This window comes from Morus notabilis, unplaced genomic scaffold, assembly GCF_000414095.1.
Source record: "Morus notabilis unplaced genomic scaffold, ASM41409v2 Scaffold399, whole genome shotgun sequence".
In the NCBI taxonomy this organism is placed as follows: domain Eukaryota; kingdom Viridiplantae; phylum Streptophyta; class Magnoliopsida; order Rosales; family Moraceae; genus Morus; species Morus notabilis.
Window position 1 is genome coordinate 257,154 of NW_010366583.1, and position 12,381 is coordinate 269,534.

Consider the following 12,381-nt stretch of genomic DNA (forward strand, 5'->3'; position numbering starts at 1 on the left):
TAGAATTTGAGTTGAGATGTAATTTTATGTGAGAGCTTTTTACTGTAGCAAAAAAGTTAGATGTGACTGTTTGTGAGAGCTTTTTACTGTAACAAAACTCGAATTTTAAACTCGAATCAGCGAAGCGAACAAGGCCTGAATATACTTGGTACATCTAAAATTTACTAAGTTAGCATCAGGTTTTAATAACAGTACAAATTTTAATGGTAAATTCTGGATTTACTCGGTAAATCCAGATAATTTCAAAATTTATTAAGTTAGAAACACTTGAAAAATAACAGTATTCTAACGGTAAATCTTGGATATACTAGGTAAATTCAGAATTCACTAAGTTAACATCACTTTTTTAAGAACCGTACAAACTCTAATGGTAAATGAATTTACCATATAAATCTATGATTCATCAAGATTTACTAAGTTAGAATCACTTGAAAAAAATAGTATTCTAATGGTAAATCCTGAATTTATAAGTAAATTCGTGATTTATTAAGTTAACGTCACTTTTTTAAGAATCGTACAAACTGTATTGGTAAATCCTAAATATACATTGTAAATTTAAGATTTACCAAGTTAGAATCACTTGAAAAAAATAATAATATAAATTCTAATGGTAAATCCTCGATGTACTTGGTATATTCAGGATTAACCAAGTTAGCGTCACTTTTTTAAGAATCGTACAAATTTTAATGGTAAATAATGGATATACACAATAAATTCAGAATTTACCAAGTTAAAATCACTTAAAAAAAGAATAATATAAATTTTAATGGTAAATCTTGGATATACTTAGTAAGTTAGCATCATTTTTTTAAGAATCATACAAACTCTCATGGTAAATCCTAGATATACACAGTAAATTTAAGATTTATTAAGTTAGAATTACTTAAAAAAATAACAGTATAAATTATAATGATAAATCTTAAATATACCCCGTTCACTTTACCGATTCGAGTTTACAATTTGAGTTTTGCTACAGTAAAAAGTTCTCAAAAACAGCCACATATAACTTTTTTGCTACAGTAAAAAGCTCTCACATAAAATCACATTTCAACTCAAATTACAAACTCAAATCAGCGAACTAAACGAATTAATTCAAGATTTTTCAAATTAGCATAACTTTCTAAAGAATCGCACTTAATCCAGGATTTAGTAAGAATTTATTTTTGAAATTTTAGCTAGTTGTAAATCTTGATTTACATTAAATTGGTTTATTTATTAACTTTCCTTAATTATTAGCCTATTAATTTTAATTCGTTTTAAATCTTGACTTATTTCCCTCAATCTCTATTAACATTTACTCTTCTGTTATTATGTGTTAAATTTTTAAGGGAATCTATAAAAATTAAGAATTAAAATTTAAAATATTTTAATTGTAAACATAAAAAATTAAAATATTTTGAGGTCAAGAATGTTGGAGAATAAAATCTTGTAGTGATAGGGGCGCGTGTCAAATACACCACCATGATCGGAGTGTGCTTTTCACGTGTTTGTTGGCTACTGGATTCCATGCTCAATTTCGTTGTACCTAGCAATGGAATTTCAAAATGCAACGTGACCAATCGCACCAAAATAATATTAGTTTAACGCTAATCACCATCTGATGTGACATACAAACAAACAAAATCAATTAATTTGAATTAGTTTAACTTCATGTGAGCCTCAATTTAATTTTTAGTCGAGTATTATTAGCTTAATTGTGATTAACATAGCCGACGGGACGGTCACCAATGATTGAATCAAGTAAATCAAGTAGAAACCGAAACCATTAAGGAGAACAAACGCTTACTTTTTTATATTAACATATTAAAAATTTATTTTATTTTTATCTTTTTGCAGTTTAAATATTAAAAAAAACATTATGAATATTAAAAATTTATATTACTAACACATTCTTGAAATTATTCATAACGTTTAAAAATATTTTAAAAATTATGAAACATTATGAATATTAAAAAAATATATTAAAAATATTCTTACTTTAAAAACAAAAAAACATTATGAATATTAAAAAAAAACCATTAAGAAGAACAAACGCTTACTTACTAACATATTAAAAATTTATATTAAAAAAAACAAACGCTTACTTTTTTTTTAGAGAAAACATTAAGGAGAACATTAGTTAATATGGGTAAGATTTTCTCTTCCTTCCAAACAATTTGAGCCTAGGTTTCCTATATTTATTCAAATGATTAAGAGAAAACATCAAAACGACATTCTTTTTTTTTTAATGTCAAATACAGAGACGGGCACCAAATAATTAAGGAGAACATAAACTTCTTGTCTTTAAAAAAAAAAATTTCAAAAGAAAAGAAAAAACCAAAAAGGGGGGTCCGCAATTGCAAATGAAAGCAAATCATCCTTCTGTATGCTCTCTTTTTGCAAAAGTTGTTTCAAAATTTTTTTTTTTCTGGAAAAAGGGTGTTTAAAATTATCAAATCAACGACTGGTTTAACATTAGATTATTAGGTGGTTTCAACTTGATTTACTCGATTTAATTATTGATGACTGTCCCGTCGGCTATGTTAATCACAATTAAGCTAATAATACTCGACTAAAAATTAAATTGAGGCTCACATGAAGTTAAACTGATTCAAATTAATTGATTTTGTTTGTTTGTACGTCACATCAGATGGTGATTAGTGTTAAACTAATATTATTTTGGTGCGATTGGTCACGTTGCATTTCCAAACAATGACACACACAATTATCCTAAAATTATTTTATTTTTTTTTGATCTTTTTGCAGTTTAAATATCCCATCTATCGGGGAAAAAAAATTATACCAAACAAAGATAGAATCTATATATAAGAGAAGTGTGAATCCCCTTTTCTATAGTTTTTTTTTGGTTGAAAACGCTACAGTATCTCTGCAATGTTTTTTTTTTTTTTGCCCCCTAAAGTTTTTCCTTTTCATAGTCATTTTCTTTCCTTTTTTATGGTTACTTACCTTAAAATTTAATTTTTAAAATTTTTAAGTCAGTTTACTTTACAAATTTAAATTTTTAATTTAAATTAAAATGTGATATTTTTTAAAAATTTTTAATTGTAATAAAAAAATTAATTGTAAAATGAACGAAATTTTAATTTTTATATATTTTAAAAAATAATTTTTTTGAAAATTTTGTCCTGTTGTTGTTCAGCCGGAAAAATTGAAAACGTTTTGTCTAGAATGACATCCACAATCATTATCAGGTCCCCCGCGAGGCAATTAAACTACCCCCAAAACGACCCGTGACTCTTGAGACCTTTGCACTTTTATTTGAAAAAGCTTTGAATTTAAGACACCCAATTCTTCCGCAACCTCAGATTTACCTCCTTCTCAATCGCATTACACTTTTTTTTTTCTCTCATTCGAAATTCTTCACCCTAAATCAATTTATCTCACATTTTGGAATTTGATCTCCCAAGATTACACGGAAAGACAAGATTTTTCTCATCGTTAATGGCGAAGAAAGCAGGAGCTTTCGGATTCTGGTTCTGCCTTTTCACGATTCTGATTTACGCGCGGATCTCGATCTCCGGGAGGTCGGATAAGGAGACCAGAGAGAGGTTTTACGGCAACCTGTTCAACTCCTCCGCGCCGGAGTCTAACGACGGTTCCATAGCCAAAATGTTCGATCGAGTGCTGGAGAAGGAGTTCTCTGAGAATGATCAGCCGGAAGGTTTGCGATTTTCTTTTCTTTTGAAGCTGCGTTTGAATCTTTGTAGGTTTTGTTTGGTTACCAAGAAAGTCCGGGAAAAGGAAATGAAATTCTGGATGAATTATCGACTCTTGTATTTCGGATTAGGGCAATTTGGTGGACTCTGTTAGGATGAAATGCTAGTCTATTTTCTACATTTTCTCTCGACAACAACAATGCGTGCTAGGATCACACATGCACCTGAAACAACAAAAAGGAGAAAAAAAAAATTTCTTGATTTTTGTTTCGATGGAAAGCGTAATGATTGATTTTGATTTGGCTGGATAGTTTTGGCTGCCAATCTACTTTGAATTCATTCTCACTAAATTTCCCGGCATACTTCTGAATTGTTGTTTCACGTCGATTTAGGGCCACAATTTTCTTGATTAAAAGTAATCACATTTTTTTTCCGTCTTATTTGACAGGACCTGATGAAAGCAGCTTTAACAGCAGTGTAGCTGATCAGCAGGTAAGTCTTTCCTTCCCTACCAGAACTATCGAACCAAAGCATGCTGCATACTTTAGCTCATAATTGTAGTATTGACTACTATGATTGCTCGTTAATTTAGAGCAATAGATATCGTGATTGTTTTTGCATTTCTTCATGAGGCCAAAAAAGCTACCATCTGATATTTGTAGTAAATGGATCTTTTTCGTGAGGAAATTATTGGTTCATCTGGAAGGAATTTTTGAGTATTGTTTATGGGAAAAGCATAAAGTTTCTGGGGGCAGTTTTGGGATCTTCATGTACCTAATATTATTGATTGAATTGGAATGAACTATAAGTTAAGGGGTTTTTTTTTTTTTTTTTTTTTTTGGGTGCTTTTACTAGTACCTGCTTATACTATAGGGGGAAAAAAATCATGTTATATTTGTCAAAGATGTTTTCTCATTATGTTTTACAGGCTGTTCTGGAGACTGTAGCAAAAATCACTCATGACAAGAGCAAGAAAAACGATACACAAGAGGCCAAGTATGGGAATGTAAAACGTACTTATGATACTATTATTTCTGTGTATGATGAATTATTTAAACTGAAATCACATTCTATTTTACGTTACGATTTCCAAAGTAGTAGTTTGATTTGCATAAACTTTATTGATCAGTGGCACAAGATCTTTCCAGCTTCAAGATGTTTTTTCTCTGGAGAATGAAGATTCTGATGACATGACAACCTTAATTGATAAAAAGGTGCTTAACATTAAGTTTTTATGGGTACAAGAAAGTTAAGGAGATAACTTTGAGGTACTAATTTCCTTGTGTTGTTTTTGTCCCGGCTGACGTAACTTTTTTAATAATAGGACAACGTGTTTGTGATGTCAAACAAAAAATCCAAGTTTCCAGTGCTTCAAGTAGATTTGAGGTATCTTTCCTATATCTTTGCCTGACTGCAGTTTCATTATGAATCTATGGAATTTTCTTATTCATAGTATGAGAATTGAGAGTTAATATCAAAGCAATTTAGATGGATGGAGTGTGCGTGTGTGTGCTAAAATCTACTTATAGGGCGTTTACATCTCAGTCATTTTAAGCATTACTTAGTTTTCATCAGACACAGCACAGCTTCGTGTTCATTAGATGTACTTCTTGGTATTGATGTTTACTGTTTGTTTACATTCTTGCAGATTAATTTCAGACTTGGTGGTTGTTATAGTTTCTGCTGCCATTGGTGGCATTCTATTTTCTTGTTTGGGACAACCGGTTTGTTTCTCAGTTCTTATCTACTCTTTTGCTTGCACTAAAAGATTTTTGCTTGCTTTAGCTATATGTTCATCCAGTAAAAGATATTACTTTATTTAGCTCAACTTTTCTTGCTTGGATATTTGTGATAGGTTATTGTGGGTTATCTTCTTGCTGGTTCACTAATTGGACCAGGGGGTCTAAAATTCATCAGCGAAATGGTACAGGTATGTTGTTATAGCGTCACAGGCAATAATTAGATTAGACAGCTAAATAAATAGAATTAGGTACTCTGTTTTCTTGTGGGAAATCCAGGTGTTGGGAGTGTTTAACTTTACCATGTCATCTGTCTCCACTAATCTGATGCATCTTATTTTTCCTCTTGCAGGTTGAAACTGTTGCACAGTTCGGAGTTGTCTTTCTTCTTTTTGCTTTAGGGCTTGAGTTTTCTTTGACAAAGGTTTGTTATCTTTGGCTTGAAAATCCTTGCTTATGAATTATTATAAATCAATTTGGCTCAAAGTTATGGCTAAGACCACTTGGTCTAGTGGCACCGGTTTGGGTGGGATGGGGTTTGGGGGGAGGTTGCGGATTTGATCCCGTGTTGTATTAAAAAAAAAAGAAGTTCAAAGTTATGTAGTTTCATGTTCAAGAAAACAAAAACAAAAATGTCCATCTAAAGAAGCTTGTCAATGCAGTTAAAAGCTGTAGGGCCTGTAGCTGTTCTTGGAGGGCTTCTGCAAATCGTGACATTCATGTTTTTGTGTGGAATAACTGCTATGGTAATTCTAAATTTTAGTATTCCTTCAAGTCATTCTATTCTATTGAGAAGTAATTCTGTTAAAAGTTTTTCCCTTCTACGTTTCAGTTATGTGGTGCAAAGTTGTCTGAGGGTGTTTTTGTTGGTTCCTTCTTGTCAATGTCATCAACTGCAGTGGTGTGTTTTTACATCATTTTCTGATACTGCAATTTCTCTGTTCTACCCGTCTGCAAAATTTGTTTACGCAACTATTTATTGTTTTCATCTTCTTTTGGCAGGTGGTAAAGTTTTTGGTAGAACGGAATACTAACAATTCTCTTCATGGTCAAGTTACAATAGGGACACTTATTTTACAGGTATCTGTTACTTCAACATCTTTGATCGTAAAATATCAAGTTGAAAGGTCTTGATTTTATGGTTCATTTGCATTTGTCATTCACTGCGGAGTATTTCAGGATTGTGCTGTTGGTTTATTGTTTGCTTTGCTCCCAGTTTTGGGTGGTAGTAGTGGCCTTTTCCAAGGGATGATTTCAATGGGAAAACTGTAAGTTTGTTTCACCTTTTACCTGTTTGTTTTTCTCCTATCATCATGTCGCATTTTTCTATCTATTCCATACCCTTTTTCTCTCTGGGGACTATTCGAGAGTCAATTACATATTTTATTTGTTTTAATTTTTTAGGAAAAAAAATTGCCTTTTTGAAGGCAACACCTCGTAGCGATGATAACTAACTACCTTTTTCATTATTGATTTCAGGATGCTAGTGTTGTCCATTTATCTCGCTGCAGCATCTCTGTTGTCCTGGTCATTTGTTCCTCGCTTTTTGAAACTGATGATGCAGTTATCTTCTCAAGTAAGTCTCATACATTTATTAGAGAGTCTGGCTATTTTGCTAGATTGATCTTTGTTTACATTTGGGATTGATTTGTTATTCTTTGTGAATCAGACAAATGAGCTTTATCAGCTTGCTGCTGTGGCTTTTTGCTTATTGTCTGCTTGGGTAAGTAAATATGTAGTTAAAATTCATGTCGAGGCTAATTTCATTTATTATGGATGCGTCCCTACTTTAAGGCAGTGCATTTTATATTTCCAAATGCTTTGATATCAGATAGTAAATCAGTATTGTTCGCTAAGTGTAGCCCGATGCTGATGGTGAACAAAGATCTTTCATGATGACATAACAGTAGAGTACTTGAATCTGCTTAGAGAAATCAGAGGATATAAGTGAATTTGTTGAATGGTTCTGTAACTTTTTTAAACTTGAAGTGGCTTCATGAGAAAATATATATTTCCTAATATTTGATCGACAAATGTGGTCATCAGTCGCTTCCTTTGCCCTTAAATAAGATGCACAATCTTAATTAAATCCCCAAAAATTAAGATAATACGTGTCTTTGCAATTCCCAACACCTTTTAACACGTGGCATCTCCTTTAACTTTTCAGTGCAGTGATAAGCTAGGTCTCAGTCTTGAGTTGGGTTCCTTTGTTGCTGGAGTAATGATATCTACTACCGACTTCGCACAACATACTTTAGATCAGGTACTCTTCTTGTTTCTGATTAATGATAATAGCCTATCACTAAAATACAACCAGATCTCTTAGTTTCAACTTGATAATTTTGTGATTGTAGAAGCTTCTGCTGCCAACTAAGAAAATTGATATTGCTACTTGTCTTAATTGGGAAATTATTTAATTTCCCATTAGTCCTTTAACTATCATTATGGAGCTTCAGCGAGCCATTTCCTACTTGGTACTTAAGTTGGGCCATAGTTGATTGTATGACGGCATGAAACGTTTCTAAAATGGGGGGATCTTGTGAGGAATTAGTTTTGATCGGTACTTTTGGTTCTCACGGTAGACTAAGTGGCAATCTTCAATGTGATTGTAACTTGCTATGTTCAACTATACTTTATACGTCTTATTCTATACAACTAAATGAATTTTTTCCCTCGAAATGCAATTGTTTTCTACATTTAGGTGGAGCCGATTCGAAACCTATTTGCAGCTCTCTTCCTCTCAAGTATTGGAATGCTCATTCATGTACATTTCCTTTGGAGCCACGTGGATATACTTCTAGCATCTGTTATCTTGGTTATAGTTGTTAAGACAGCTGTTGGCACTATAGTTTCTAAGGCCTTCAGATATAATAGTAGGACATCATTCCTTGTAAGTTGATTTTATCTTCTCATCCAGCAAACTATTTCTAATGGAAAAACTATATTTAGGGAGAAAAAAAAAAGTTATCTTATAAGTTCGTTACTATTTATAGGTTGGAATATCACTCGCTCAAATAGGAGAATTTGCCTTTGTTCTTTTAAGCCGTGCTTCAAATCTGCATCTTGTTGAGGTATCTCTCTCTCTCTCTCATAGTAAGTTGGAGACAATATGATTTATGCAGTAGGGATAAGCATATGGATGCTTTATAGTTCAAGAAAACATAATGAAAACTTTGTGTATGGTGCAAAATTCACCAGAGATTAAGACCTTTTTTAAACAAAGAAGATGCTTTATGTAGAGTTCAATTTATAACCATGGATACTGTAAATAGGTTTCGATATGTAAGTTGTCCATCTTTAATGTTCTATGTGAAATCTGGCGTGACAGGTTTTGTTTCTAAAACATGTAAGCACTAACCGTTGAAGTATGTTTTTGCCAAATGTCCAGACTATATAAGTTCAAGACCCTTCGGCCTTGAATCTCATTTTTACATTATCCAACGGTCTAACATTCGAAGTTAGACCACCACTGCTGTACTATTTCAGTATGTCTATTTAACAAGAAAGACGTGCAGGTTGTATGAATGTGTGATGTATATTATTTCAACCTTGATAATTTTGGGTTTGTTTAAATTAGGCTAGTGAGTTTCTGACGTCTTATGTGAAATCATCCTAGTTTATCTATTAACGTTGTAGCCAATTTCATTAAAAGCTCCATTAAACTATAATATATATTTTTATATATATAATAAACGAATAGATTGCAGTCAATTTGCAATTACATAAGAGCACTTGCCTCTCTTCTTTTCTAATTCCTTCCTCTGTGTTGCTTGATCAAATTTGGCTTTATAGGGGAAGATGTATCTGCTTCTTATTGGAACAACAGCTCTTAGTCTAGTAAGTTTCTTTTATGTGGAAGTGGATTGTGCTTCTTTTTTCCTTCTTTTCTTTTCTTTTTTTTTTTTTCCTGGCACTTTTATCTGCAAAATACTTGCTAGGTTTTTTTTTATTTTTATTTTTTCCTGGCACTTTTATCTGCAAAATACTTACCCTAGTAAATCACCTGATTCTCAGGTAACAACTCCTCTCTTGTTTAAAGTGATACCCGCTATTATGAACTTGGGAGCTCTCATGCACTGGTTTCCCCCTGAGAGCAGCAATCAGAATGAGGTTCTCTCTCTCTCTCTCTCTCTCTCTCTCTCTCTTTCTCTCTCTCACACACACACACACTCTCGCGCGCGCGCGGCCGCACATAATTGCACAAACAAAAGCTTAAAAAAATCCATCAATGCGTCATGTGAACCATAACCTCTTTTATTGAGGACAAAGTTAAATCTATCTAGCTGCATCCTATAGAACTTCAAATGTTTGCTAAATGCGGAGTACTGCAATTTTTCCCACTGGATCTGGGAAGCATCCATAGTCTGGTTTGTCTGTGCATGATCAGGAATGCCCAAAATTTATTTATAATGCAAATCTTTATAGCTACAGATAGGAAAGAGAATGACCAATCTAGTTGCATTATTCCACAGAATCATTTGGAAAATCAATGATACCCAAAATCTTAAGCTGGAAGCCTACTATCAGAAACATAATCCACACAACTTAAACATCGTATTCCTCTAATTATCAGTACAATGATTTTGTGAACTGTTTGTGGTACGCGGAGTTGGAACTTTTACATTTTTTTTGTACTTTTTTTTTAAACAGGAGAAGGCTTCCATGATTGAATCGTTTAACAGAATGTTGTGACCATCCCTGTTTTTGTGGTCCTGGGGTCGATCCGGGTCGACTGCTCTAGTGGCAACAATTTTGCGAATACAAGGGGTTCAAAGAAAATTAATTGGCAATTAGGTAGTTGAGGTTGCAGACGATAATCAGGATTACTCGATTGTTTTGTCAAACTTAGCTTGGAGTTCTCCTGTACATAAAATATTTACCATTATTTTACACTAATTAGTATTGTATATAGGAATTCTTAAGTGCCCGTTGCACGCATATCCATGGTGGGCATGTTGTAACCTAAATACATCCATATTCATAGTGGCAGCTACCCCAGGCACTACATCTTTGTCCTCTCTTTCTCTCTTTTGGAACTAGGGTTTGGGGAATTTGAAGGACACTATAAATTCATATGATTTAAATTTTTTTTTTTTAAAAAGATGCATTTTTTCAGAATCAGATTTGTTGTTCATGCTTTTAGTTTAGAAATATTAATGAAAATTTTCTAGACGTCTACGCATAAATTTGCTCCTAGTTAATTGCAATGTTAACCTTCACTCGGTCCGTTTTACTCATATCGAATAAAAGAGAAGAAAACTATGTCCGGTAGTTTCTTCTTACATGAGCTGATGCTGGTTAGGAGGTTAGTGATAGGTGGTAAATGGTAATGGATTATAGGTGCTTGAGTGCTAGGGGTGAGAGCAGGGAGAGAATTTTTGGGACATGATTGTTTGGGAGAAGATTGAAAAAGAAAAAAGAAAAAAAAGAGAGGAAATATATTATGTCATGAATTTCAAATCCTTTAAAGTGCCATAATTTAATCTCTTCGATACGAAAAGATTAAGGTGTTGTTTGGTTAGGGAATTCGTATCTCGATTCGAATCATGGTTCGTGATTCGTTACAGTATTTTTTTTCATAAAAAATACACGTAAATTAAAAATGATTTTAATCTCATGATTCTAATCCATGAACCAAACGTCTCCTAAATAAAAAATTCATGATAACCAAAGAATGATCCTCTCCTCTTACTCAATTTTCATCACCTAGGTTATATCTTTCTTTCCTTTCTATTTTCTTTCCCTCCTATCTAACCTAACTTAAATCGTTAGCAGTCTTTAATCTAACGCCATGTTGATTAAGATTGAAAGGAATATAGGAGTTTTGTAAATTTGTAAGTTATTTTTCTTTTCACTTTTTTTTTTTGGGTGCTAGAATGTAAACGGAAGTTGTTTTTTATTTTCCTTTTGAAAAAGAACATAAATATCAAAGTTTTTTTTTTTAATTTCTTTTTGAAAAGAACGTTAATATCAAAGTTTTGTTTTTTAGTTTCCTTTTGAAAAGAGCGTAAATATCAAAGTTTTGTTTTTTAGTTTCCTTTTGAAAAGAACGTAAATATTAAAGTTCGTTGCGCCAAATCATTATTAGCTCGAACCAAAAGGAAAAAATTTTAACTAACATTCCTTTTAATATTTATTTTTCAAAGTATATTTAGAATTTATTTTAGGGATTTTTTTTTCAACAGACCTATAGAATTAATTTATAATTTTTTATATGATTAAAATTATATTAAATTAAGAAAATATATACAATAAAAAATTTTTGATATAAATCTGACTGTTAAAAAATAAAAATTATAAATAGTTTGGGCCTGTTTGGTAGCATTTTCATTTTCGTTTCTCACATTTTTCGATGCAAAAAATTGAAAACGGAGATAAAAAACGTGTTTGGCAAAATTTGTGTCAGAAAACAAAAACGAAAATGGCTTTGTCGTTTTCTGGAATTTTGAAAACGGAAAAAAGCCGTTTTCGTTTTCTTGTTTTCATTTTCGGTTTCTTCTTCTTCTTTCTTCCTCGATCAACCTCCCGTTTCTGCTTCTTTCGATTTTTTCTTCCCCTTCAGCCGAGCTCTTCTTCCTCCTTCCCTTCCGTTCTTCAGCCGAGATCTTCTTCCCGGCCGAGCCCCGGCGTTCTTCTCGCCCAAGAGTCGCGTCGTTTGCTTCTCACCGGAGCACCTCCGTTCGCCTGAGCTCCTCCGGTCTCTTGTTGCCCAATCTGCGCCGTTCTCCGTTTTCTCACCGAGGTATGCCCCTAGCCAAAAATATTTGAACGTGTTTGATTTTTCCGATCGATTTGGTCGAGCAATTTGTTTTTTTATTTTTTTTTATTTTTATTTTCTGGTTGTCTCGCCGTTTGATTTGCTTATTCAACCAAATCGGTTGCTGTTTTCCGATTGATTTGGTGTTTATTTTCTACCTTATGCTTGATCTGATATGGTTTTTTTTCTGTTTTTTTTTTCTTTTTCCCCTGGAGGGCCCCGTTTGGGC

General features: G+C 32.8%; 1 protein-coding gene across 2 annotated transcripts; it reads left to right on the forward strand.

The window, feature by feature from the left end:
* The first annotated feature begins 3,203 nt into the window (after window positions 1-3,203).
* Window positions 3,204-10,463, forward strand: LOC21396150 (K(+) efflux antiporter 5). Of its 2 annotated transcripts, none has more exons than XM_024173896.1 (20): window positions 3,204-3,661; window positions 4,105-4,148; window positions 4,585-4,694; window positions 4,786-4,870; window positions 4,981-5,042; window positions 5,305-5,380; window positions 5,512-5,586; window positions 5,748-5,819; window positions 6,058-6,141; window positions 6,228-6,296; window positions 6,398-6,475; window positions 6,575-6,663; window positions 6,875-6,971; window positions 7,065-7,118; window positions 7,563-7,658; window positions 8,097-8,285; window positions 8,389-8,466; window positions 9,188-9,232; window positions 9,410-9,505; window positions 10,046-10,463. In XM_024173896.1, the coding sequence occupies exons 1-20, from the start codon at window positions 3,442-3,444 to the stop codon at window positions 10,085-10,087; spliced, it is 1,761 nt and encodes a 586-aa protein (XP_024029664.1). In that variant the 5' UTR covers window positions 3,204-3,441; the 3' UTR covers window positions 10,088-10,463. The 2 variants fall into 2 exon arrangements, with proteins under 2 accessions (XP_024029664.1, XP_024029665.1); XM_024173897.1 differs by having other exon boundaries at window positions 4,585-4,652.
* The last annotated feature ends 1,918 nt before the right edge of the window (window positions 10,464-12,381 follow it).

Coding starts and splice junctions, on each gene's coding strand:
- LOC21396150 (XM_024173896.1), top strand. CDS start 3,442: ATGGCGAAGAAAGCAGGAGCTTTCGGATTCTGGTTCTGCCTTTTCACG. Junction 3,662..4,104: donor TGAGAATGATCAGCCGGAAG/GTTTGCGATTTT, acceptor CTTATTTGACAG/GACCTGATGAAAGCAGCTTT. Junction 9,506..10,045: donor AGAGCAGCAATCAGAATGAG/GTTCTCTCTCTC, acceptor TTTTTTAAACAG/GAGAAGGCTTCCATGATTGA.